Source organism: Mastigoproctus giganteus, chromosome 5 (genome assembly GCF_048544385.1).
Source record: "Mastigoproctus giganteus isolate SK-2022 chromosome 5, ASM4854438v1, whole genome shotgun sequence".
Taxonomy (NCBI): domain Eukaryota; kingdom Metazoa; phylum Arthropoda; class Arachnida; order Uropygi; family Thelyphonidae; genus Mastigoproctus; species Mastigoproctus giganteus.
In genome coordinates this window covers 49,172,977-49,200,341 of record NC_143579.1, presented here as the reverse complement: position 1 = coordinate 49,200,341, position 27,365 = coordinate 49,172,977, and the positions used below count along the sequence as shown (strand labels likewise).

The 27,365-nt window shown below is 37.2% G+C and overlaps 1 protein-coding gene across 2 annotated transcripts in view; it reads right to left on the bottom strand.

Annotated features, from left to right (window-relative positions):
- LOC150085378 (protein O-mannosyl-transferase TMTC2-like) overlaps positions 1–27,365 on the bottom strand; it is a 217,782-nt gene that overhangs the window by 147,357 nt on the left and 43,060 nt on the right. The window contains exons 2-3 of one of the 2 annotated variants that reach the window (XM_090374012.1): positions 23,479–23,536; positions 5,107–5,348 (exon numbers count right to left, since the gene is read on the bottom strand). In XM_090374012.1, coding sequence (XP_090230138.1) covers positions 5,107–5,279 — 173 coding nt within the window. In that variant the 5' untranslated portion in view covers positions 5,280–5,348; positions 23,479–23,536. The remainder of the gene's footprint in view (positions 1–5,106; positions 5,349–23,478; positions 23,537–27,365) is intronic. The other variant, XM_090374013.1, reaches the window with a different exon arrangement.

Here is a 27,365-nt window from a genome sequence, read left to right as displayed (position 1 = left end):
TCAAAATGTACAAAACAAGAAAGATGGTCCCCTTAAGAAAATAGCTACAATAAATATTTTCATAACAGCGTCAAACCATTTTGAAAAATTCGTTTTCTTACAAGAGTTTTATGTTGTTAGAAGTGTTCAATTCAAACACAAAAGGACTGTATTTTCCAGCTGCTAATATCCTTGAATCTTCGAGCAGTTCAAACTCCCCTTGTGTGTCTAACAAAACACCATCTGTATACTCTTTCTTTTGGAAAAGCGATAGGATGTTTATTACGCCTCTAAAAATCCATCATCTTCTATCGGCTGTACCATTTCACATTCAGTTTCACCTGGAAAGAAAATAATCTTAAAATGTCTACCATCTAAACATCCCTCCACATCGTTTTCAAAACATAATGTACAAAGAATTCACAAAATAGTTTTGCTCAAGATCTCCATAAATCCATCTCGAATGAGCCGTTTTTATTTCATTTCCAACGTTTTGTAAGCAAACAACCAAACCAAAAAGAAAGAAATCAGCAGCTGGTTGAATTCTTAAACTACTTGGGTCTATTAAGACCTTTTCTACCTGTCAAGGATATATGGAGACCATAGCGTGCTTGGAAAACTGCTGCCACTGCTGCCACTCTCATAACGTATCCAAAAATATTTTTTATTACTCCTGGAACTGCATTAGACCGACAATCATTTGGTGGTAAACCCACCCAAGATCCATTTGAATATCATGAGAAGATCAGCGAGTGGATTGCTGTACGTGGGCAAAAGAAAAAAACTGCCTAAGGTTGTATTACAACATCTTAGATGCCTACAGGAACATTACGTCTGAATTTACAACGTTTCGAGTATCTTAGCCAGAGCGCATTTGAATATCGTAAGCTTCTCCAAATATCCACCACACCAGCAAGAAGAAACTGCTTTTCATATTTGCCTAATGTACAGCGGCGCATTGCACGTGCACACACAGTATTATCCACACTAGAAATTATTCCCCACTTCTGTTTTTCCCTCCCCATAAAGGCTATCTACTAAACAATCACTTTTCTTATGTCTGTATTTCTCTCTATCCTAAGGATTATACACGGGAAGGTTACCATCTGACTTCTAACGCACGCACACACACAAGTCAGTCAATGCACAGCATCCTATCTAACAGTTATTTTAAAATATTCCATTAGAATTATAAAATCTTTCACATAATATAACCAAATTTTTCTCTTAACCAACGATTATTTAAGAATTTAAACACTAAGAAACAAGACCTTCATTTGTTCATATCAAAAACGCCAAACCAAGCAAATATCAGAAAAATATATTGATTTGTTCATCTCTAAACAAATCAAGAAAAAAAAAAATCATGATTTTTTAATCGGCAAACAAATCAAGAAAAAAAAAACCAATCATGTTTTTTGATTGTTCATATATTGTTTTCTCATTTGTTCCTATTCATATTGTTTCGAAACATTGTTTTCAAACAGTTTTTAAACATTGTTTTGACAACAATATATTCCTATTGTTTTGAAAACAATATAGTCATATTGTTTTGTCATTTGTTGATATATTGTTTTGTCATACATTGATTTGTTCATATCTATTAACAAAAAACAAGACCATAGATTTTTTTTTTTTTTAATCTTCAAAAGAATTAAGAAAAAATCGTTTCTTAATCGACAAACAAATCAAGAAAAAATCATGTTTTTTGTTTATATATTGTTTTATCATTTGTTCATATTCATATGGTTTTCCATATACTACACTATCGGTTCGAAATATATTAACATTGTTTTCAATATAATATTGTTTCAAAACATTGTTTTCAATATAATATATTCATATTGTTTTGTCATATATTTATTTGTTCATATATATTTTAACAAAAAAAAAAAACCAAAACCATAGATTGGTTTTTTAACCTTAAAAAAAAATCATGTTTTTAATTTTCAAAAAAAAAAAAAAAAAATCAAGAAAAATTTGTGTTTTTTAAACCGGTAAACAAATAAAAGAAATCAAGGAAAAATCATGTTTATGTTCGTATATTGTTTTGTCATTTGTTCATATTCATATTGTTTTCAACATAACGTTTCGAAGAATACTAATACATTGTTTTCAAAACAATATATTCATATATGGTTTTGTCATATATTTTAACAAAAAACAAGACCATAGATATTAGTTTTTTAATATTCAAAAAATCAAGAAAAAATCGTGTTTTTTAAACCGGCAAACAAATAAAAAAATCGTGTTTTTTAAACCGGCAAACAAATAAAAAAATCATGTTTTTTAATCGGCAAACAAATCAAGAGAAATAAATTGATTTGTTCATATATATATATATATATATATATATATATATATATATAATAACAAAAAAATAAGACTATAGATTGGGTTTTAATCTTAAAAAAAAAATCGAAAAAAATTGATTTGTTCATCATCAACAAATGAAATATTTTCGTACTTTCATTGTTTACAAATACAGGGTCATAATAGTTTATTTCGGAGTCTACACAAACTAGTTCAGAGTCACCGATGTTTATTAAATGTTTATTTTTTGTTAAAACACTGGCATTACTTCTTTTACAACCCTGACGTCACTAGATCACGTGATGTACCTCAAACATATTTTACTCTTAGCCACTGGATTTTATTAACTTGTCGAGTTATTGCACAAGGGTTATTTATCTTCGCTCAGCACCCAACAAATTCCACATAAATCTAAAAAATAAATCTTTGGAACTTAGGCTTGGTTATCTTAAAGTGAATAACCAAAAGGAAGTATATAACTCTAGATCCATAGCTTATATCTAGATGATTGAACACTGTTTTTAAAAGTAAATATTGCATTTGTAACGATGGTAGTCATATTTGGATTAGTGTAAAAATTTTAAACCCTCGAACTCAGCCATCGTATGGATCTACCAATCAAAATTGTACATCGTAAAAATATAGATCTGATTTTGTTTCTTTTTAAGATCAAACGATTTAGATGTATACAAATCAACTTAATATTCAACCAATATTAATTTAACCCTTTTGGGTTCATTAACCATATAACCCTTTTTGGGTTCACTTCGACAGCTTTATAATCCTTATCGAGTAAGTTTATAAATTTTAGGCCTAACATAAATTGGTTTTATGTCTCACCACAAAGTCTGTTCGAAGTTATTCAAATTCCACTTGAGTTAAACTTGCAAAATCATTGATTTCTTTCTTGTTGGCCTTTGGAGGAAGACCTCAGTGACATCCATATGTGTCACAGACATCCGAGGAGTGTGGGGCTCCTAAGAATGCGTGCATTCGTGTCCAATGGTGACATAATATCTGTGATCAATACTACCTAAGTGAGGCATTGGGGGGGTAGTTCGATAGCTTTGTCATGTGATTTCTTGCGGCATCTTTTGCCTATTGACTCGCACTGCTGTCTGTACACAGATGCAAACAGTCCATGCGTGTCCCAGCTAACGAATTACCCTATCATTCATGCTCCCGCTGACAGTAGAAACCTGGGGGAATGTCTGATTCTCCTTCACTGGTCCACCCTTGTAGTGCCTACCCTAGTATTTGACCTCCTTCCCCCCTAGTCAAAATCAGGGTGTGGCATATCAGCTAGGTACGGTATGGAAATACTTGTTACAGTGTTGTTTTTTTTGTTGTTGTTGTGGTGTTGTTTATAGTGGTTATGCTGTATTTAGAAACTCTTCATCCGTGGAAGTGGTTCCATCTTAACTGAACTTTTTGTATGAAGTTGTTTAAAATTAAGGAGTTATTTATATGGAGTCGAAGTTTTAAATTGTTTTTGTTTTGTTTCTTCTGACTGTGTGGCTTGGCTAAAGGAACTTATAGGAATTCTTTTTACAATGCCATTAAGGGGGGGGGGGACAATGATTCCACTTCATTTATCCCACGGTATGTTAAAATGTTGGATGTCATATCTATGGACTTGAAGCAATTACTGGATCATTTTATTATAGAATTGATATCAAAAGAGGTCTTATAAACACCGGATTCGACCTCAGCTCGAAGATAATCCGTTCTTTTTTAACCAGAGGGCTTTAATAAATTAATCGTTAAAGACTTAATAAAGTCCAGGATGGTTGGAATCAAAGCTCAAGTCCAGGATTATCGGAATCAACCCAACAGACAAATTTCGGATATTACAATACATACTTCGTTGGATTTTGGAGCAATAAACAATTTTTATTAGGAGATGGGCACTGACACTTGGGTACCCGTGTCAATATCGAATCCAAATCCGCTCACTAATACCGTATATAACGTTATTTTGGTTACCGCAATGAACGCGAATTAGAACCCACCGTATGTTTCTCCACGTGACATTTACCGTAATCACAGCTTTCGTTTGCACGAGGGGGGGAGGTTCAAGTGGAGCATCAAATCCGTAGAGATCAAAGAGTCGCTTCTATTACCTGACTTGGCGATAATCACAGCGAACAGACGGTCTGCAGACCATAATTTCCTCTGACAACCCTGCTACAACAACTCCCAAAGTCCTTCGGTACCGGGAGGGCGCCTGGGGTTCTCGATCGATGCCGCCTTTCTACTTGGCAGCGATCCCCGTCCGTCAGTCGGCAAACCGCAAGACCGACGGATTCGGATCGGACAGGCAGAAAGAGCCACTTAAACATCACCGGCCAGATACGAAGAAGTCTCGTGTCATACTCTTCCTTCACTCCCCCCTCCCCCACAATTCCTCCTTACCCCCCTTTGATGGTTATACAGAAATCGCCGTTTAAAATTCGTCTTACGAGCACCGAATTCGTGTGTCACACGCCGATTATCCCTTCGCCGGTTTTAATTAGGAAACAATCCTTCACTGGAATTATAATTCCAACAAATCCTTTCCCTTCTGACAACCTTCCCCCCTACTACATTCCCTTCCCCCTCCAGAAACTGAAGTTTTGCCAATTGGGCCATTTGTATCATTTTCTTTTTTTTATAACGGAATGCGAGTGCTGTGACATACGGAGCGTTCGCTTAAGTTACGAGACAGCCGTCACAGGTTGTCAGGTCTCTAGGGGGGGGGGGAGAGAGACGGCGGGTAAACAAAAAAGGGGTGGGGGAGAGCAGAGGATCTAGAATGAATCGATCTCCACCTACCTGTCGTCATAGGCAAAGTCAGCAGTGAGCGTATTCCAGTAGAGAATCCATGCTAGACCCGAGACCACAGCGACAACCCCGTATTCCATGGTGCCAAGCTTCTGACCCGCTAGTGTCTGACACGACGGCTCTCGTTCGCGTCTCCACTGCGCACGCGTAGTTTTGGCCGGCATGCAAATAGCTCTTCGGAGTCTCCTTCCCTGGACGTCCAATCACGAAGCTTCAGATAGCAGAGTGGCGCCCTGAAAGAGAAAAGAGCACGGTGAATACAAGCAAGGCTCCCCCAAGGTGTTTTCTCACTCCCCAAGCCCCTGCCTTTTCGATACGGTGTGGGAGGGAGACGCGCGGCTACTCCCGGTGTGAGAAAGGGCACACAACTGAAACCCTGTAGCGATAAGTATACGAAGGAGGTGGTGACACAGTAACTTAAGCCTAATTCTTATATTGTCCGCGAAATAATCGAATGTTTTGTGCGCGTGCGTGAAGCGAGTTCGTCTGCTTGAAAGGAAATTATAAAACTTTAACCTAGACTCATCCAAGGTTTCATTAGAATGAACATTAAAAATCAATTTTTTTATTTATTTATTTATTTTGCTTGATTTATTTTAAATTATTTTCCTTTATTTTTCCTAAATTTTTTTATTTTTTTATTTTTCTTTTAATTTTGGGGAGAGTTAAAATAAGTATAAAATGAAAGTAAAATAAACAAATGCTATAATACATTAAAAGATTTAATATTCAAAAATGAATTATTAAATATTTAATTAATCTTTAAAATTGAATCAAATTTCAATTTTTTTTTTAAATTAACATTAATTTTGTAAGCATCGGAAGTTTCGGAATGGACAATTTTAATACGAGAAAGAAAAAAGCAGACGATTCTGGTAGAAAAAAATCAGACGATTCCGAACGGTTTTAATAATAGAAAAAAAAAAAAAAAATCAAACAATTGTGAACAATTTTAATAGCGGAGAGAAAAATCGGAAGATTGGATAATTTTAATAGCAGAAAACAAAATCAGAAGACTCTGGACAATTTTAATAGTAGAAAGAAAAACCAGAAAACTCTGGACAATTTTAATAGTAGAAAGAAAAACCAGAAGACTCTGGACAATTTTTAATAGCAGAAAGAAAAATCAGAAGACTGGACAATTTTTAATAGCAGAAAGAAAAATCAGACGACTCTGGACAATTTTTAATAGCAGAAAACAAAATCAGACGATTCTGGTCACTTATTTACAATCCTTTGAATGAAATAAACATTGAAATCACATTTAATAAAACAATTTAAAGGAAAATTAATCTACGATGAATTTGCAACTGAAACGTTAATGGCGCCCATCATGAGTCTAAAAAAATATCGTCTGCACACATTAAGATCATTGTTGTGAACTTGCTGCACGTAACAATTAGCGCAAGTTTCATTAGCGTGACAATAATGCGATTTTATCGGCAGAAGAGTTATTGCTCGTCGATTTTGCATTGTTATGAGCGCGCGCGTGCCGCGTATTTGTTTTGGCATTTCATATTTATCTTTTTTTTTTTTTTATTTAATGCATATATTTTTACCTTTAACGTTAATTTACTTGCCAGAATCTGTTTGCAGAAGGGGTTACAAATAAAACCTCGTGCAGAAGATAACGTATTAGTGCAGTAGTTATTGATCGATCCAGTTAGCAGTTCACCTTCTGGCAGAGGATGCGGTGTCTGTCCGAATCAATACGCTGTTTCATTTGTGCTTAATGTACTCTCTGGAGGGATATAATGCGTGTTAGTGAAGCCGTTTTGTCATTAGTGATCATTTGGTAGCCACAATCTGTGTGTATCTTGTAACACTGATTAAGAAACGAAAACCGGAGAGACCCTATTTTACCTTAATACGACATATGGCATCGTCAGATACATTAAATATGTTTTAGCACATTGCAAACATGTCTACTGTCATTACAAACAATTTCGAATAGTTTAGCCACCCTCTAATGGCCGGCTTTTGATTTTCCCTTGACTGAACTGAGTAGTACACTGATTGGCCAGAATATTAGGCATTTTACAATATCAGAGATATTGTAAATAATGTACATTTTCATCTTTTGTAGCAGACCGATGCGCTTTATTCACCACATTCACCCGATTTGGCACATTCTGTTTTTTTTTTTTTTTTTTTTTATAACAGAACGTGACTTAGTTATGGATTGAACTATTTAGTGTTTTGTTTTGTTGAATGGTCTGGTTGCTTTGTAATTTAATTTTTAATACAAAAAGAACTTTGTTTTTTAGTACATATACTAACGCAGAATGAGTAATGGTGGCTTTTACAACAAAAATGCATCAAAATGGAGTTAAAACTCACACGCTATTTTAACAAAAAAAACAGAAAGAATGATTAATATGCGGGTAAAGTTTTTTTTTTTAAAGTTTTTTTCGCGTGTGACTTTTATAAGCGTGGGATGGATTTGATTCACGTGGAAAGGAAGCTTGAAAATTTTCCATCACTTTCTCATGTCCATTGGTGAAACTTTCTCTCTTTTTTTAACTTTCAAGATGCGTGTTAGAATATTATCACGGCATCAATACGTTCTTCTTTCTCTTTTTATGGCTTTTTATAGAGCTGTTCCTTAAAACGTGCGGTCTCCTTTATAGCACGCGAAAACTCTCTACGGAACCACCCCCAATAAAAAAAAAAAAGAAAAAAAAAAGAAAAAAAAACAGGAAAAATATCTTTTCTCCTCTGTTTATTATGTACTCTATAATATCCACCATTTTTTAAAGTTTATCCCCTTGACATGAAACGGACATCAAATGCGCCTGCCCTACACCACGTGACCTGAATATTATGGTGGAGTGCGAAATAAAGTTATGTGCCAAACTTTACAGGATTTGGCTCGAAGTGGAGGTAGCAATATGGAATTATGGGTTGGCATGAATATCAGCGCTTTCCCAAAAACTACTGTCATCTTTTTAAATGACCTTAAAGAAAAGAGTCGACGTCTTCGCTCAGCCAAAGCCGCCCCCCCCTCTCCCCCTTAGAAAAGATGGCATATTTAAACTTAATCCCATACAACACGAGCTTTGTTGACTGTGGACACGAAGACCTTTTTCGGGTCATGGATAGAACGAAGACTGTCGACTACAAAACAGGGGCTTACATCCCTTAATGTATTCTCATGAGTGTGTTTTTCCCAACTTCTCCTCCCCCTCCTCGCCAACGTACTGAAGTCAAGATGTAGACGTTTCTTGCCCGTCTTTCATCTTGAAGTATTTAAGAGGCTTAAAGTTTATATTTCTCCACTGCGAAATAGCAGATCGATTTTGTCTTCAAACGCATATTTTTGTAAACCTCTTTGTTTCTTTCGTGGTAATGGTATTTTCTCATCTGTCGACAATGCAGATTCCAAGAAAATATCTTTTTTTTTTTTTTTTATTGTTGTTGGAGGTACAAATGTACATTGCCTAACCAAAAGTGTGCGATTCCTCCATTTCTGGAAGCAGTCATTAATAAGCGCAAGTTTCCCATAACTTTTTGTACGTTAGTGTATATATATGTACAGCTTCTGTTGTAGGCAAATAAATTGTTAGTGACATTGTACGAAAGATCTAAGCTGTCATCAAGAGAAATAGAATGACGAAAAAGTGGTTGGATACGGTAAATACACTGAGTGGTCACTTTATTAGGTGTACCTCAATCCTCTGATTAGAAACAGATCGTTCGATAACTATGAGAAGCAATTGAGTCAACGTGGACCAAGATCCTTGTTGGATGCTTTCGACAACTCTTTGAGTACCGGCCTCGAAGAATCCAGGCTGTACTGAGGGTTGAAGTCCTGCTCTCTAGAGGCAGGCGTATTCAATAAAATAGCCATTCATTTTAGAAACATTCTGGCGCTTAGTATACACCTGTATTATGAAGAGATATTGAGTCACTGAAGAAATGGGTTGTTGCCCTAGAAATAAATGTAACTGGAAGCTCGTCAATGATTCAAGTATCTCGTGACCTTTCAGGTGATGCACCCCCGATTCGGGTCTTAGAAGAGAATAGTCAAGTGAGACTCTGGGGGGGGGGGGATTTTTATCAACGTGGCCCATACTTGTAGGTAGGAAGTATATATTTTGTAGAGACACCTTCATTTGAAGAAAGGTGGTGCAAGGGTATTTGCCAGTATCATTGAGGATAAGGAGATGGCTAGTCTAATAAAGCAGAAAAAGATGAGCATAGGAAAATTTACAGAGATTGGAAAGGTACTGATGGTACAGGTACAAGTTGATCTGTAATAATACCACAGATAAGGTTAGGGAGGCCAAGGCTAAGAGATGAGGGCATCATTGGATTTGGGAAAGATTCCTTTGGATTGAGGAAGTGAAGATATCGCCAATAAACAAAGACAGTTCTGAGATTGAAGTTGGTAACTACAGCCTGGTTAGTCTGACTTCAGTGATGGGGAAAATCTTAGAGGCAATGGTTAAGAGTGCAATCCAGAGAATTCAGATAGAAATGGAATTCTGAAGGAAACCCAGTGGTTTTTCTAAGGGGAAAGTTATTTTTAACTAACTTAGTAGGCTATTTTGACAGAGTTATTCATGAGCTGAGGGAACAATTATGAGTGATGTAGGGAACAATTTCGACATAATTTATTTGGATTTTAGCAAGGCGTTTGACTCAGTCCCTCATGAGAGGTTGTTCTATAAGCTGGGACATATTGCGATTACTGAAAGATTCTAAGATGGATTTCAAGGTGGCTGTAGAGCAGAAAGCAGAGGATTGTAATTAATGAATATTCTTCGGATTGGTTTAATGCCAGAAGTGAGGTTCCCCAAGAATCGGTTCTTGGACCACTGTTGTTTCTGATTTTCATAGATAACATCGACGAAGGGATAGAGGGCGTAATGTCAAAATTTGCAGTAGACATAAAGATTGGGAGAGTCATTAATCACCAGTGCCAAGCAGCTCTCCTTCAGGATGACTTGAACAGTCTTTAAAGATGGTCAGAAAAGTGCATATGTCAATTCAGTAAAGTGTAAGGTCTTAAACCTGGAGAATAGCAATCCCGAAATAACTTATATACTTGGTGGGGTCGAATTAAAAACAACAGAGGAATAAAGGGATCTCTGAGCAGTGTAAACAGGCAACGAGGAAAGCCCATGTCCTAATGATTTATCGAACAGTATCCTGCACAGATAGGATGGTTGTAACCCTACTGTATAAGAAAATTGCAAAACCGCATTTGGAACACTGTTCAAGTATGGAGACCTCATCTAAAAAACACATTGAGCGTAAGTTCTTAACTGATTGATTTTGAATGTCTTTCTAGGTTGTTTTTTTTTTTTTTTTTTTTTTTTTTTTGATTGGCCACTTGATTGCGAAGCGTCAAGCAGGTTGGTATGGTAGATCTCCCTTTAGTTATAGCTGGGGGACTTGTGGTTGAAGCAACTTTCTGTAGAATGGGCATCTTAGAGTTTCAAGAATCCACAGTTGATGGACCTGAAGTCCTTTGGTCAATTGGGTGTACAAAGTATGTGTTCCAAATTTCTGGGGAATTCGCCCTGGCAACTATTTGAGGCTGCATAGTTGCCAATTGAAGAGTGGAAATCCATCTGACTTTAGTTTCTTGATTTTGATCACTGTCGATCTCTGGACATGGTGAAATCAGCGAGTATTGGCTTGGGATAGGTCCTGCTACTGGAAGCACGAATTGGTTAAGCTGCTCCAAGGCCGATTTTGACCATTCTAAGGTCTTCTCTCAAGAATAAGGTTTTTTGGGGTCGTCCTCTTGGACCTTACAAACAGCTCTTTTATGCCACGTGGTTGTAAATTGAAGAGCGGAAATGAGTTGCTAGGAAACGAGCTGTTCCATTTATTCCTTCGAGGGTGGGAGACGTTTGGCACACTTGGATGCAGTGTGTGCAACATATTGGCGGAGTAGTGGAGTTAGAATGTCGCTATTTTTATTTTCTGTCCGCGTGGCTAGGTGGCGCCACCGAAGCGAAATATTTGATCCAATAATGGCCCCACTTGTCGGCTAAGAAATGGAATTATTGGTGATTTTACACATCGCTTTTCCCCGCTGTCATTAATTGGTTTTTCCGTGACTGCGCAAAACTTATTTAAACTCGCGCGCTATTTATTGACACCTAGATTACGTCGGAAGAAGAAGTGAAAAGGAGTGGGGGGTTTGGGGGTTGGGGGGGTTGGTGTTAGGCGAAATGCAATCACTAGCAGTTGTTCGTGAGAAAGTGTATTTCTGCCGAGAACTTACTCCCAAGTCCGTGGGATTTTCGGTTAAGACTTTGGCAAGAGAAACAGACTTCGTAGCTAAGAGGCAGTGAGCGTTTCTTAGATGACAGTCTTTTCGCTTTTCTTCGAAAGTACTGCGAGAAGCTTAGAAGAGGAGGGCGTTTGTTCGATGTAAGTATTCTCACTCGAACGCTTTTATCCCGGGTTTGAAGTGAAAAACTGGCGAAGATGGCAGATATTTTGTTGCATTCCCTGCAATAACATCAAAGCTCCCTATCTACAGCACAGCCATTAGCAAGTTTGCTCTTGACGCGAGAGAGAAAAGAAAAGAGGGAGACAGAAAGAGAGAGAGACAGACAGACAGAAAGAGATAAAAAGAAGAGAGGAAGAGATAGACAAACAGAAAGAAGAGAGGGAGAGATAGAAAGAAAAGAGAGGAAGACACAGACAAACAGAAAGGAGAGAGAGGGAGAGACAGACAGAAAGAGAAGAAAGAGAGAGAGAAAGAGACAAAAAGAAAAGAGGAAGAGACAGAGATAGACAGAAAATAGAAGAGAGAGAGAGAGAGAGACAGACAGACAGACAGAAAGAGAAGAGACTGACAAAGTAAAAGAAAGAGAAAAGAGAAATTCAGACAGAAACAGAGACAGACAAAGTAGAATGAATACGGACACAGAAAGAAAGAGACAGAGAAAGACAAAGTAGAAGAAAGGGAGGGAGGGGGAGAAGAAAAGAGGGAGAGTCAGACAAAGAAAGGGGGAGGAGAGAGAGACAGACAGAAAGAGAAGACTGACAAAGTAGAATAGATAGACACAGAAAGAAAGAGACAGAGAAAGAGACAGAAATTAGAAGAAAGGGAGGGAGGGGGAGAAGAAAAGAGGGAGATTCGGACAAAGAAACAGAAGAGAGACAGACAGAAAGAAAAGAGAGGAAAAGACAGAAAATAGAAGAGAGGAGAGAGACAAAGAGAAGAAAGAGAGAGAAAGAAAGGGAAAAGAGTGAAATTCAGACAGAAAGAGACAGACAAAGTGGAATGAAGACACACAGAAAGAAAGACAGAGAAAGACGGACAAAGTAGAAGAAAGGGAGGGAGGGTGAGAAGAAAAGAGGGAGATTCAGACAAAGAAAGGGGGGGGGAGAGAGAGAGAGAGAGAGAGAGAGAGAGAGAGAGAGAGAGAGAGAGAGAAGAAAAGAGGGAGATTCAGACAAAGAAACAGAAGAAAGAGACAGACAGACAGAGAGAGAAGAAAAGAGGGAGATTCAGAGAAATAAAGAAACAGGAGAGAGATAATTTGCTGGATAAGTGGATAAATAATATTGAATTTAAATTGTTATTATCCTTTATATTTTGTCGATATTTAATTTTTTTTTTTTTTTTTTTTTTTCCCTTACACACCGTGTATATTGGCTGGTCACTTTATCAGGATCATGAGCATGTTAAAGTGCCATTGGCCGGAATCATTGCTCCTGCTACGTAGCATGTAATTTTGAGCAATGATTGAACACCCTGCTGACTCACTGAGTCAGCAAGGTGTTTCCCATAACAAAACTGTCATTTCCTTGAGTGACGTGGAGACAAAGGACCATCTCACTCCAAGGAAATGAGGTTCCAGTTCAACCTAGACACGCTTAATGGATTGAGATCCGTGAATGGGCTGGCCAGGGACGATACATGAAGTGTTCCCCTTGTTCGCGCAACACCTCTTTCGCACATTTGTTCTGGTGGGTGGTTACACGATCACATATGCTCTGGAGTTGATGGTTCCCTCCAGTGGGATCAGAGAGGACAAAGTATGCCACGGAAACTCACTATTACGCCTCGTCCAATAGATCATATTTACCTCGGTGCAGGACCGTTTCATTCTCAATACCCAAGGAATGACCCTACATTACGCATTCGCTATAATAGCGCCCTCTGTCGGCATTTTTTAATCCCGTGAACAAAACCTCACACGGCATTGCCCTCAATCCTAAAATTCCCGTGTGGAAAAGACCAATTGGGAGATCGGAGGGGTTAAATAATAATAAAAAAAAAAAATGTAAAGGAGATCAAGAGAAAAGAAATCACACTATCAGTTCATCCGTTAATGAAAAAAAATCAACAACAACAACAAAAAAAAAGACGTTGGATTAAATCTTCAGCATCCGCTTTTGACGTCACGTAGCTGACGCAAAAGCAGCGTTTCTGTCGGTGAGAGCAGCTTTATTGATTGGTACAGGGGATGTTTCCGTGCAGGTATGAAGAACCGACATTAGCCTTCAGCTTACATTTGGAGCGGCCAACTCTAAAACAGCAAACACTACAGGAAAAGCTCACAAAATAATTTTCAAGCTAACCCTAAAGAACCGAATAAATCTTTAAAGATAAGAATTAAACCGCGTTTACTCTCCAAGTTCGAACACAGGCTTCAATTTTACTCGGAAAACAACCCTCATTCGTGAGATTAAATTTCGATTGGATGTTGTTAAAATGTTTCCCTTTTATTTAAATTTTTAAGCTCGAGAAATCGCGAACATCAACAATCAATTCACTCTTGAAGTTCAAAGCATTAAATCACCATCTTATTACGCCAAATAAAATCAGATAATCAACGAATACATTCCAAAAGTACGATTATCAATTCCCAGCAGAAAATACTCCTTTATCAAAACCCAATCAGTCCATTAAAAATAACCACAGTTAAACCAAATAGACTGGAGTGCGCACCCTGTTCTGAATTTTAACCACGAATTTAATATTCTAAAAGTTAATTCGCACGCACCAATGGTTTTTACACATTGTCTGGTTATTTTCTCATAATCTTTTGTGTTGTTATTTTCGTAAGAAGCTTAGATAGACAAGGGGATTATACTCCTCCCCCCCCATGGTATACAAAGACGTGGTTGACCCTTGGCTTAAATACGAACTTCGGAATAATATCATTGCTTCGAATCCCTAAAGACAAAAGCGTACTGGGTTCGTACAATATTCACCATAAGCCTTTGTTCAACCCACTTTTTTATACCGAAAAACTCTGCTTCGATTTCTTCTTACCATCTTAAGAACATTCTTCCCTTCTTTTCTCTTTACCAGATTCTTTTATTCTATCATTCTGTTCCCGTATGCTCTAAATCTGTTATCCATCAACATGTTATCCTTACACAAAAAAGATTTAGGCCTACAATTCTTTTCTTTCGCTTCTATAGAATTTCCCCCTAACTTCGTCCCTAACCAGATTGTAAAGGAGAGTGATAATGGGGTGTGTGCCCCCCTAGCTGTAGGTCCTATTCTAGTGTGAAGTAGTACTCGAGGGGAGACACAGCTGCCGTATTTACACAACATTCTCCATCCTTCTTATAAGCTTCTTAGTAAACCGTCTTACTAGTTCGCTGCATAAAATCTTTTCATTGTCTCGTGATGGTTTTTGTCTGCAGACTTCATAAAAAAATCTCTCTCTCTATCTATTTTTTTTTTTTTCAGCATCCAGATAAGAGGTAGGTAACTTTGTTATACCTTACCCTATTTCTGTGATCTGCCAAATAACAATGGCTAAAACTCCTACTTCGAAAAAATAGATGGAAATACACTCACTGGCCAAAAAATTAGAATCCTTTTGCAAATGGCGCTATTGTTGTAGGGTTTTAGGAGCATTGGCAACTAAGGCCATATTGCTCCGTCTGTAAATTGCGTGTTCTGTGGTCGATTTTCTGTTTTTCTGGACGAAAAACCCTCGCCTGAGACCGACTAACTCAGCCACATTGTGAAAAGGCCCATAAACATTTAGGCAAATAATGGCCTATTTCCAACCGAATCTGTTGATTCTGTAGTCATTTGTCTGTACGAAGTCACTTCTTTCTATAAAAAAAAAAAAATCGAAAGATTTGATTGGAGTGGTGCTGCCAACTCCAAGACTGGTCTGTGGAAAAAAGATCATGTGGTCCAATGAGTCTCAATTTACACCAATAGTAGGGTGAAAGTGTGGCGTGAACCTCATGAAACCATGCATCCAGACTGTCTGCTGTCCACCATTAAAGCAGCTGGAAGTGGGGTGTTTCATTGGATTTCAATGAATATCTTTTGTCTTATCGACCAACTGCACCCTCCAGTGCATAATTTTAACCCAGTTTGCGTTGGATTATTTTAAAATGACAACTATCCACCATGCCTAATTGCCCAGATCTGAGTCCAGTTAAGAATGCGTAGGGCATGTTGGGAAGGGCAGTTGGGCTTAGTTCGCTACCAACCACAAGACAACAGCTGACAAATATCCTGATGGAAGAATAGTCAAATCTTGAACTAGACTCCTTCAGACATTTAGTAGAATCCATGCCACGACATCTGTGGTCTGTAATTCGTATAAAAGGTGACTTTAGGGAGTTTTTGAAGAGGAAACTTCTTATTAAAAAGGTTTCTTGACTTTAAAATAATTGCGATTTTATAATAATTTTAATTAACAATAATTTTACAATTTGAAATAATTTTAATAATTTCGCAATAATTTAAATAACTTTAAAATAATTTTCAATAATTTAAATTTAAGAACTAATTGTTAAATTAAAATTATTCAATTTTTTTCTGCCTTAATTCATCGCGAATTTGAGATTTTTCAGAAGAAAATTCTTATAAAATAATTTATTTTAAAATTTAAGTAATTGCGAATAATGGCATATACGAGTTTATTTTATGAAAATATTATTTACAAATTTCTGAAAATAAAAGTGCTGTAAAGAATTTTTTGTTTTGAAATTTTTTTTTTTAATATACGAATTTTTGAGATTTTTCAAGAGAGAAATTATTTTATAATAATTTTTTTAATAATTGCATATATAGGTTTATTTTTTATCGAAAATAAAAATTAGCATTTTTATATTTTCGATAAAATAAACTTATATGCGAGTAATTTGGCCTTGTTTCATTTCATCATAAATTAGATTTTTTTTTAAAACAGAAAAATTCATATAAAACAAATTGTTCAGCCTTCAATTAATTGTGAATAATTGTATATAAGTTTAGTTTCTTTAAAATATTAATTATAAAATACAAATTTATTTCGACACCTTTTCTCTATTATCGATGAAATTTATAACAATTTTAAATAACCATCCTATTTTTACCTTATAAATTCTTTAAAAAATTTTTAATAATTATTTATATGAAAAATTTTTTTTCTTGAGAATTTGCGCATAATTTTTCAGATTACTGCCTTCTATGGACAAATTATAGTCAGTTCCTACGCCTATTATTTCCATGATTATAATTTTTAAAACATTCTATTCATAATTAATCAGCCCCTGAAAATGAGCCAACTATTCTTGAACACGCAACGTACTGTTTGCATCTCTATAAACTTGTCTGTATTACACGAGATCTCTGCTCCTTTAGGGATTAATTATTACTGAAATGTCTTCTTTCCCATCGAAGGAGAAACTAGGAATGTTGATGTATTTTATTATTCATCATTTCGTTTTAAATTGATGTATTTTATTGCTCGCTGATGGCATGCAGCGTCCTTGTAAAATTATGATGACTTTTTCTCCCATAATAACAGTAATATGCTTTTTCTCCATGTCTACTTAATAAAGAAAACCAAGTTGCTACCTTAGCGAAGCATACAATATTTACACTCGGTCTAAAATACTTAGCAGCGGTTGCTTAGCAACTGCCTATATGAAAAAAATAAATAAAAAAAATACATTTTATGCGCACTTTTCTCGTAGAACTTCTTGGATATTTTCCACGAACTTAAAACCATCGGTCGTAATCTGTTTCCCGGGGGGTGATGGCGCCACCCCCTCCCCACATAAGGGGTGAGTACTTCGTAATCGATTTTAGTATTCTGGACCAGAGATGATAATAAATACTAGTAGAAAGATGGTAATGAAATACGCGCAAGAAGGCCTGCATCTCATTGACTGACTGGAATGCCATCAACTGAACATCTTATTAAACTTCATCGTAGATTTCTTCTGCTGGATGCTGCATGAATGATGGAATGAGACAGGAATGGCTAACTAATTAAAGCTAAGGAGAAGAGTAGGAGCCTTCGAAATAAATCCCTTTCTATCTTAGGAAGTAAAGAACGCACTTCCATTTAATGGTTTATACTATCGACTAATTTCCCATTCTCGGCATCCGAAACCGGGTGGGTTAGTGTAAGGGGGGAGGGGGGAGGGACAGAGGATGAATCGAAGCTGCGGTGATGAATAGAGAGGGTACTCCAATAAGAAGGGAGAAATTCATTTTGGATGGGTATTAAAACAGCTACTATAATCTGGAATGCGATGGACATTTTGGTATGAGCTTATAAATTATATGCACGGAGAGAGAGAGAGAGAGAGAGAGAGAGAGAGAGAGAGAGAGAGAGAGAGAGAGAGAGATTCTCTACAAGAAGTCTTAATACTGTAAGAATTAATTCTTGACTCCATTTCCAAAACTTTTCCTCTCTTCTAACATATATTAAAAGTTTACTCTCTCTTTCTGTTTTTCTTCTCGTCCTGTCGTCTGCTTTTGTAACCAGCACGATTTAAACTGCTTGGTAAATGCAATCGTCTGAATGTTTGCTTTCATTACGAGTTGCCTTGGTATTGAACTACTTTTAATGAGCACCAATCTCTAAGATGAAAGAAAGGTTTTAAGACAAACTCAGTATACACTGCTGACAACAAAAAATACAATTTATGAATTATGCTTTTTTTTTTTTTTCTCTCTACAGGAAGTCGAGTTTTTCATCCCGAAACTAGGCGAACCGATTATAGAATATGCACAGTCCTCACACATAAATATCGATACCTTAGGGCCTTAGTTGCCTTGGCGTGTTTCTTGCTAAAAATGTCATAAACGAATAAAGTTCTAAACAATTGTTAATTTCAAAGGTGACGTAACAATATGCGTGTAGCTCCCTCTGCTGAATTTCTTTATTAAAGAAAAGTTTGATATATTGTTGCAAGCGAAGTCGCGTGATTTGCTTCCATTAAAGATACATTATTGCGTAACAATGCTTACATAGAATTGTTGCGAAAAGGCTGTTACAACAGAAAATGCAAGCTGAAAGGTGAGTGAACTGTCACTGTTGAACCAAACGATAAGAGAATGTAAAATTAACAATGATATGTAAGAAACGCCATTAATAATAAATAGTATGTAATTAATATAATATATTAATTATTTTGTTATGCGCTTTTTTGTGTTAATTGTAGTATTAAGAAGTCATTTGGTACTTCAGTACAGCCAAACTGTTTTTTTTTTTTTTTTTTTTTTAAGCAGCCGATACAATAATGCTTAGTTAACAACTGATGGGTTTTGCCCATTTTTAACACAGTGGCTGAGTTAATAAGTCTCAGAGGAGGAATGTATCGCTTTTAACTCCCGAAAATTGAGGCGAATGATTATAGACATTAACAAGCAAACGCCTCATAATCTTAGTAGCCTTAGCTCAGATGAAACCAACAACTAGTGACCGCGTACCAGGACCACAGACGTCTGCTTATATTCAAAGTGAACAGTAAATAACTAACCGTTCGATAAGTATTTTGATTCGTTTTTTAACAGAGTAATTACGTCATCAGCTGGATGAAGATGCCCGGATTTTCTATTCCTTCACACACCACCTATTGAAGCCCATTATGATAACACTGTCCACTCGACACTGCATTACCAGACGAGTACTTGTTGCGTCAACACTACTACAATGCGCTGCCAGTGTACTTTGGCTAATCTTTCAATCCATTTTGGAGATACAATATAATCTGTCCTCGGTGTCTAGTTCGTACACGTTGGTACAAAGGGCTCGCGCCTACAAGCGTGTCATAATATTTAGACTTTAATGTAATCTAAACAGGACAGAAAGGCAAACATCGCTAATCACAACAGCCATGTCCCCCCTTCTTCCACCCTCCCATTTAACCCCCGATCAAAAGTTAGAACAACTTGGCCAGTTGAAAATTTTAATTATTATGGTACATCTCCAGCCATCCATCGTCTTGCCTAATGATTACTGCTCGCTGGAACTGTGTTTACCCAATCAGTGTGTAATGAAAAGATGTCTGCAAAGCTAAAACGCGATGTCTCGGCGAGTTCGGGTCTCGTGTAGTGAGTGGTAACTGTTTGCCGTGTCGCTATGTTGGATTAGTATTGGAAAATGACTTTGGGTTTCCAATAGCTTTTCATCAATTATTACGCCCCACAATTCCATTGGGAATAACTGGAATATGGGAGTTATATTGGTTGATTTAGATTCGTGTTATTATGTGAGAATTGTGTAGATGAATTGCTGAGCGCGCGTATTCTAAACTTCGTTGTTAATTAGAGGTATCTCTGTCGATTTGGTGATGCGATCATTTTTGGAATGTTTATGGTTGATCAGAATGTCTTACGGTTTTCAAAGCCAGATGGCACTAAACTAGGGTTGTGCGAAGTGGTTGGACAATATCATCTTATAAGACAATGTCCCTGTCAATATTTTCGAGATTGGTCAAGCCAAGTAACATGAAGATATGTAGTCGGAACTAACTCGTTGGTATTGGGGGCTGACAAGACTTGTTCTGGTTAACAGAAAGGCTACAGTCAGCCAAATAGCAACCCAGTATAATAGTGGTAGCCAAAGAAGCATTTGAGAATCCACAGTTCATCAAGGATGGAATATCGCAGTGGATGATCGAACTCTGTTCCAGCAAGAAGCAAGGAGGTAGGGTTACAGTGGGTTCAGGAATACCGACAGTAGAGGATTGGAAGAAACTCTTCCTGGTCTGGCAAATGAAGTTGCTGTGATTCTCGCTGCTGGGACAACCAGAATATGGCAAAGACAACATGGATTAGACATATGAGCAATCATTAACTAAATTTCTGTAAAGAACTGAGTTGCTGAAAGTTTTAAAAGAAAGTCTTGGAGTCACTAAAGATGAATTCAGGTCTGGACAGCTCGTCAACCATACAAATTCATGCCATTCATGACCTGATTTTTAAAGATCTTTGGATTGACTTATAAGTAGCAAACAAAATGGACAAGAGATTTGTTGGTCTGACAAATGGGGTTGCTGTGGTTCTTGCTGATAGAATATGGCAAAGACAACACGAATCTATGGGCCCATCTTACTGTCAAAAAATACAGGCTGGTGTTAATGGTGTATGTAAAAATGTAGAGAATAGGCGTGTTCATGGAGTTTTGGAAAGCGAGTGTGGTTTTAGGCCATCCGTGGGGGAAAAAGGCCCTTATTTAACTTTCTCTACCTTCTGAAAGTTTTAAATACCTCCATCGAGTTCGCATGCAGATGTGTGGTCTCCAGTCTCTGTAGTCGCTTGTTTGAAAGTCGTTTGTGACTTTCAAAAACGAGGTCTTTAGCCTTTCATAAAATACTGAACATGTGGTCAAAGCTAATTCTTTATATAATGGAACAATGACCTCTGTCCTAATTCTTGTACGTCACAGATAACATCATACGCTGACAGCTGCATACAGTTCCTTGTTTCTCAAGGAGTAAGATAATGTGAGATTACTCTCAGAGCAACAGCCATTTATAACTTCTCTTTGTTTTCTTACCCAACCAACCTTTAATTTACCATGGTACCTTCTCGTTGTCCCAATTTATGCAAAGGCTTTGATTTGGAAAGTCTGAATATACTGGAACAGTATATTCAGGCTTTGTTTCTGAATTCATCAACTTAGGGGTCATCTATTTTTGATTTAAACCTTTAAAAGTATAAAATGATGGGCAACTTCTAGCCTCAATTAGTGCAGTTGTGCGTGTAAGATTCATTAACTGTTCCTACTGAATATAATTTAAATAAATCTAGAGTCATAAGTTCTTATATTTAAAAAACGACGGTCTGACAAACGAATCCACGAGGATATGAAGACATTACAAGATGATTGAAACATGGGCAATCATTAACTTAATTCCTGTAAAAAATGAGTTGCTGAAAATTCAAAAGACGATCTTGGAGTCACTAAAGATGAATTTCGGTCTGGACAGCTCGTAAACCATACAAACTCATGTCATTCATAACCTGATTTTGAAAGATCTTTGCATTGAGTTACGATAAGTAGCAAAGATACAAAATATTCTGTGAACGAGTCCATTATTTTGTCCTCAAAGGATTGAACCTGATAAAAATTTAAACAAAGTAAGTATTGGAAGATGGTGAATTGTGCAAAGGCAATTCTTCCGAAATTTGCTCAGGATTCAAATAAGATTCAATTTTACAGTGATCAGAGAACAAACGACAGTCCATGAAGTGACATCGCGGAGGATCTTCTCCCCAAAAGAAATTTCGGGTGACTCATCAGCTACCAAGGTCATCAGCTACCACCAGTTTTTTGGGACAAAATAGAGGAGTTAGTTATTGATTACCTTCAGAAAGGGTAAAGTCCACTGGGTGACTATTATCCTTCCTCGCTAACTGAAATTTCATTGGCACTTAAAGGCCAAAAATCGCAGGAAACTCTACAGACAGATTCCCTTCCTTCATGGCAACGCTCCCAGCCATTAGGCTCCGGTAACCATGGAGACAGTGATTTAGGATATGAATTGGCCCACCAACCCTATTCACACATGGCCCCTTTGGCTAACTATATTTCCTTCAGTGAAAGAACATCCAACACCTTGGGATCGAGGTTAGAGGACATGACAGATGATTCTACGTAAGGGTGGTATAAGAACGATAAGGAGACGTAGCATTGTGTGTGTCTGACCTTAGAAGTGATTATGTTGAATAAAAGGTTGATTAATTTTTTTAGGAGCCAAAATCTTTTCAAATATTCCATTCATTAAGGAAAATTGAACACAGTTCAAAATCCTTCACTTTATTATTATTTTTTTTTTTCGATGTCAACTACTGTTAAAACACGAGGGCTGTTTGACAAGTAAGGTAAGAAATCAGGCCTTCTTTATAGTACAATGTCGCCTTAATGATATATACATGCATATTCAAGGTTCCTTAATTATATATACATGCATATTCAAGGTTTCTTTTCTTTTTGTTAGTAGTGCACTAAATGTATCTTCACAAAAACATACGCCTTACTTTTCAAACAGCCCTTATATTACTTAAATAGACAATTAAAAGAAAATTCAGCAAACGCAGTATTTCTACTATAAATTGATTAATTTTAATCGCATTTTGAACTTCTCTATCATTCTTGAATGTGTATACAAACATGTGAAAATCAGATGGTGCAAGATCAGGGACTCTTCCAGTATTTTTAAATTTCAAATACTAGATGCATTTATAGGAAAACTCTCGACCTACTATTTGTCAACAGTTCGCGCCACTTTCCCATCTTTTTCGATAATAAACAACTCTTCTACCATACCATTTATTCAATACATGCTAGATTACTTCCTTTTATAAAGCAAATATCGAAACGACATTTTGTTGTATTTCTTTTCGGCTGTTGAAATGCATTACCATTACGAAGTGCGGTGAACTTGAAATATCACGGCCCTTTTAGTGGGTACCTCCCCTCGTACTCTAAGAAAATCCCTATTTATCAATTCCTCCAAGGACACAGTTGTATCAGCGAACTGTAGAAACACCTCACTTAAGACTGAACTCTCCGCGTTCATTCCCCTGAAAAGTCCGAGCATTAAGCTCACAAGTGTTACTCTCACCTTGACTATTCTCTCTTTCTCTCTCTGCTCATTCTTTCGATGCAACATTTTTAAAACGATCTCAGCAGGCGCAGCAGAGATGTGTTCTTCGCTTGCTGCAGGGCCAGATTGTAAATTGGGTCATCTTGTGGCACTTTCCCGGCAAAGGACAGGTCGATCGATAGCGACTCTCCTGACTGGAGAAACAAATGATAAAAAGGATCGCTGGAAAGGAGCGAACGCGCAATTCACGGCTGTGCAGAAGAAGCAGCTACGGAATTAACTGTTTGCATAGGGACAACTAGGGGATCGGTATTCTGAACTCCACAAGAGGGAGGGAGAGAGAGAAAGAGAGAGCGAGCAATTTAGGAACTACTATCAGAATATAAAAAGGACCCTTCCCTCCCAACCCCCGTTTCATTTCCCGCGAAAGTATGTTTACGTTGCTGCAGGCTAACGCTTTTGTGTATGTGCAAAGCGATATGAATTTTCACTGACTCGAGATTGAGACAGTTGATGTTTTTTTTTTTTTTTTTTTCTGTGGGCGTATATAAGAGTACTAAAAGATCTTTTGCTTACCTAACTTCCCACAGTATTCATTCAAGCACGACTAGGGGCTCCCTACCATTCTCAGCAGCTGAAAAATGAAAAATAAACATTAGAAACGTTGCCAAACTGGTTGCGTCATTTAATTTGCAATTTGCAAAATTTTAATAATAATAATAAAATTGCAATCTTGTTTATTTTATTCATTCTTTCTTCTGTTAACTGAAAGAAGAAGAAAGCGTCTCCCCTCCCCTCTCACTGATCCGTCGGCATAACTTCCTCGCACTGTTTAAGTTTTGAATTTAAAACGTCCGCCAAGATGTGGCTCTTTTAGCTTTGGGAAAAGGTAGAAGTCGCATCGACTAAGGGATTGTGGAGTGAACTGGAAGGTACTTCCAATCCATATTTCTCTAACGGTTAACTCATGGATATAAAGAAAATATTTCTCTCTAATCTTTCGCATTATTTGTAGGTTTTGTATTTAAAATGTCTGCCACGAGGTGGTTCTCTCAGCTTTGGAAAAAGGTAGAAGTCGCATGGACTAGCATCAAGATTATAGCGTGAATTGAAAGAGTTGCTGTCCATATTTCTCTAACAGTTTATTCTTACACAATTTCAATACATTTTTATTCTCAATCTTTTCTGTTAACTCAAAAAAGAAAGTGTCTTCCCTCCCTAGTCCTTTGAAATAACTTCTTCACACTGATTAGTAGATTTGGTATTTAAAATGTCTCCCACGAGGAGGTTCTTTCAACTTTAGGAAAATATAGAAATCGCACTGACTAGTATCGAGATTGTAGAGTGAATTGAAACTCATTTGCTGTCCATGTTTCTCTAACAGTTTATTCTTACGAAATTTCACACATTTTTATTCTGTCTCTCTGTCATTCACTCACTGACTTTCTGTTTTTGCTAACTCAAAAAAGAAAGAGAAAAAAATAGTCTCCTTTCCCTTCCCAGTCCATTAAAATAACTTTATTACACTGTTAGTAGATTTTGTATTTAAAATGTCTGCCACGAGGTGCTTCTTTCAGTTTTAGGAAAAAGTAGAAGTCGCATGGACTAGTATCAAGATTGTAGTGAATTGAAAGGCATTTGCTATATATTTCTCTAGCAGTTTATTTTTTCAATATATATTTATTCTCTTCCCCCCCCCCCCTTAATCTTATGAATCAAAAAGGAACCACACTGCGCATGCGACCTTGTTACGCACTAAAAAAAAAATCTTACCTTAAAAAAACAGACTTAAGCTATTATTTTTTATTGATTCAAGTCGCCTCCTCTTTCACCCTGGTTTTCTTTCTTTCTCACTGTCGTCGGTTTCTGTGACCTGCTTAAATCATTTCCAAAAGGAATGTCTAAATTTAGAACCAAAAGAAAAAAAAAAAGGCAGACGAGCAATCGCTTTAATCAGAAGGCACAACACGATCCGAGATGATGACGAATTGTAGAGAAACACCTCCCAAACAGCAGACAGCTGTGATAGGTTCGTTTGCTCATCCTTTCCGATATCATCAAACACACAGCGTCTGTCTATGGTCGTTGGGCAGACGACGCCAAAGATTGGCCAGTAAATTGGCTGACATTAGCGTCTTTTATTGCTTGCCAAGCACATTGACTTAATTAACATAATAAATACAGCTGGTTGCTCATGCATACAATGACGGCTTACGTCATATCGCCGTAGCGGGTTTAGTGCAATCGCCAACTCTTACGACCCGCTGCACAGACGCTGCTGAGCAAGCGGTATCCACTCGATTTCTGTGACTCGCAAACCCCGTTGTTCTTGATGAATCCCATAAACCGGAAGGTCCCCCATCTGAAAATTATGTCACAATACAATGGCATCCTTATCTCATGGAGCCAATTTTCCAATTATTTTGAAAATTTCATCTTTTGAAAAATCCATTAAGATGAAATCTAAGTTCGATAGAGTCGCCACCTGGTGCTCATTTTGTTTTATTTAATCCAAAGGCCATACGTCATCAATTACTGCAAATGGCGCCATATATGCTTATGACACTTTGCTACAGCCAGAAATACACTTCTTCCACAAAATATATACACTACCTCCACAAAATAATCAGTGTACCCTGTACACGTGGTGAACACATCACGATCTGCTGTTCTATATTGTAAATATAATCTCGTCACCAGAGTGACGAGAAGTTTGCAGTCAGAATATACGATTTTGAACATCTATGTTCGAGATAGACTTTCAGTATCCTCCTGAAAATCTAATAAAAAATAAATAAATAAACGCCACTGTTGACCTCTATAACCTTCACAGGAAACGTTCGCTATGGCTTGAAAATATTTGATTTCAACATCTCAGCATAGGCGTAATCCTTTTAAATGTTCACATCTTCACCATCTCTGACGAGCTCCGAAATAGGCGAAACAGAGTGCAGATGACCTTATCTGAAGGTCATCGATGGTCATATGCATTTTTCAAAGCGATTTGTAAAATAAGATTTCAGCTCATACCAAGATACTTAAGGAAGCGTACACTAAGAACAAATCCCCTTGATTTTTCATCCCGAAAATCCTCAGCTCGTGGCATCTTTTCAATGTCCACGAGTCTGTTTGCTGAAGAATGAAACAACAGCAAACCGTGGACAGTATTATCGGACAATTAACAACAAAGAGGTTGAGCCACTCACAAAGAGCGATCATTTTTCTTTCTATCCGTAGCAGACAATAAATATTTGAGTCCATTATTGATACAGCGCTGGCTAAAAACTCGGGCAACATTGCCCCGGGTAATGTTTTTATTGGCCTCTGCTCTATCCCACTGAATTACTTGTCTGACACGCACTGGTATGTTTACTAAGCTCGAGCAGTCACCGACCTAAGTAAACATGATCGCTTGTAAAGCCCCATGTCAGCCGGAGGCCCGATACTTATGGGACTGCGTCAGTCAAACGCGAACTCTACCAATCTCATATTGACCGCCTGTGACCAATAACGCTTATTAGGAATGTTGGTGGTACTCGCGCACTGACGTAAGGTCGCCGAAGATCGCTGAGGGACGCACGAGGTAAATATTACCGTGCTAGCGAGCTTCCTGTGAGTAAACAGATAGAAAGAAGAGCTACTGCTCAAGACGCTATAAGATTTGTATGTGGTCGTGGACACACTTTGCTCTTGTCTGTCTTGTTTATAAAGGTGACTGCAATGTCATACATTAAATGGACAATTAATCTTCGTAGAGAGATTACAATGAACAAAATGGCGTCAATAACTAAAATTTTTATTAACATTATAAGTTTTATTAACTTTAAAATATTCACAAATGGGAGTTAGATCTGAGCTATGCGCTGGTCATTCCATTGAAAACTCTCAATACTCTTGAAATTAAGTAATCACCTATTCAGTGAGATGGAGATGGGAGCTTGAGTCCCCAAATACGACATTTCATCAAAGCCTGTTCGTTTAGAGGGACTCAGACAGACAGGTAGCCATGATAGTTTACAGTATTATTAGGAACAGTCATTGTAATTCTCATGGAAATGCAGCAAATGAGAAAAATACGGAAGCTTCTAAGGGACTAGTTGAATTGTAGTTTTAGAGCAAAACCAATAATCTTTGTGAACTCCAAAAAGGCAGTGGGCATGCGTTACATCGACTATTTATGTAAATTATGTTTGGGGACACGCTGCATGTTGGGGAGATATTGTCTTTGGAACACTACATGCCCGATACAAGATCCATAAATGGATTCTCTGCCAATATACAAACATCGCGAATAGACTCCCTGTTACAAAGTCTTTTGGAGTATTGATTGAACATACACTACCTTGCCAAAAAAGTTGGGAAACTTTTCACATTCTAATTGTATTTTCACAATTGATATTCATAGCTTTATACGGTTATTTGTACACGATTGAGGTGTACAAATATTTTTTTTTAAAAAAATG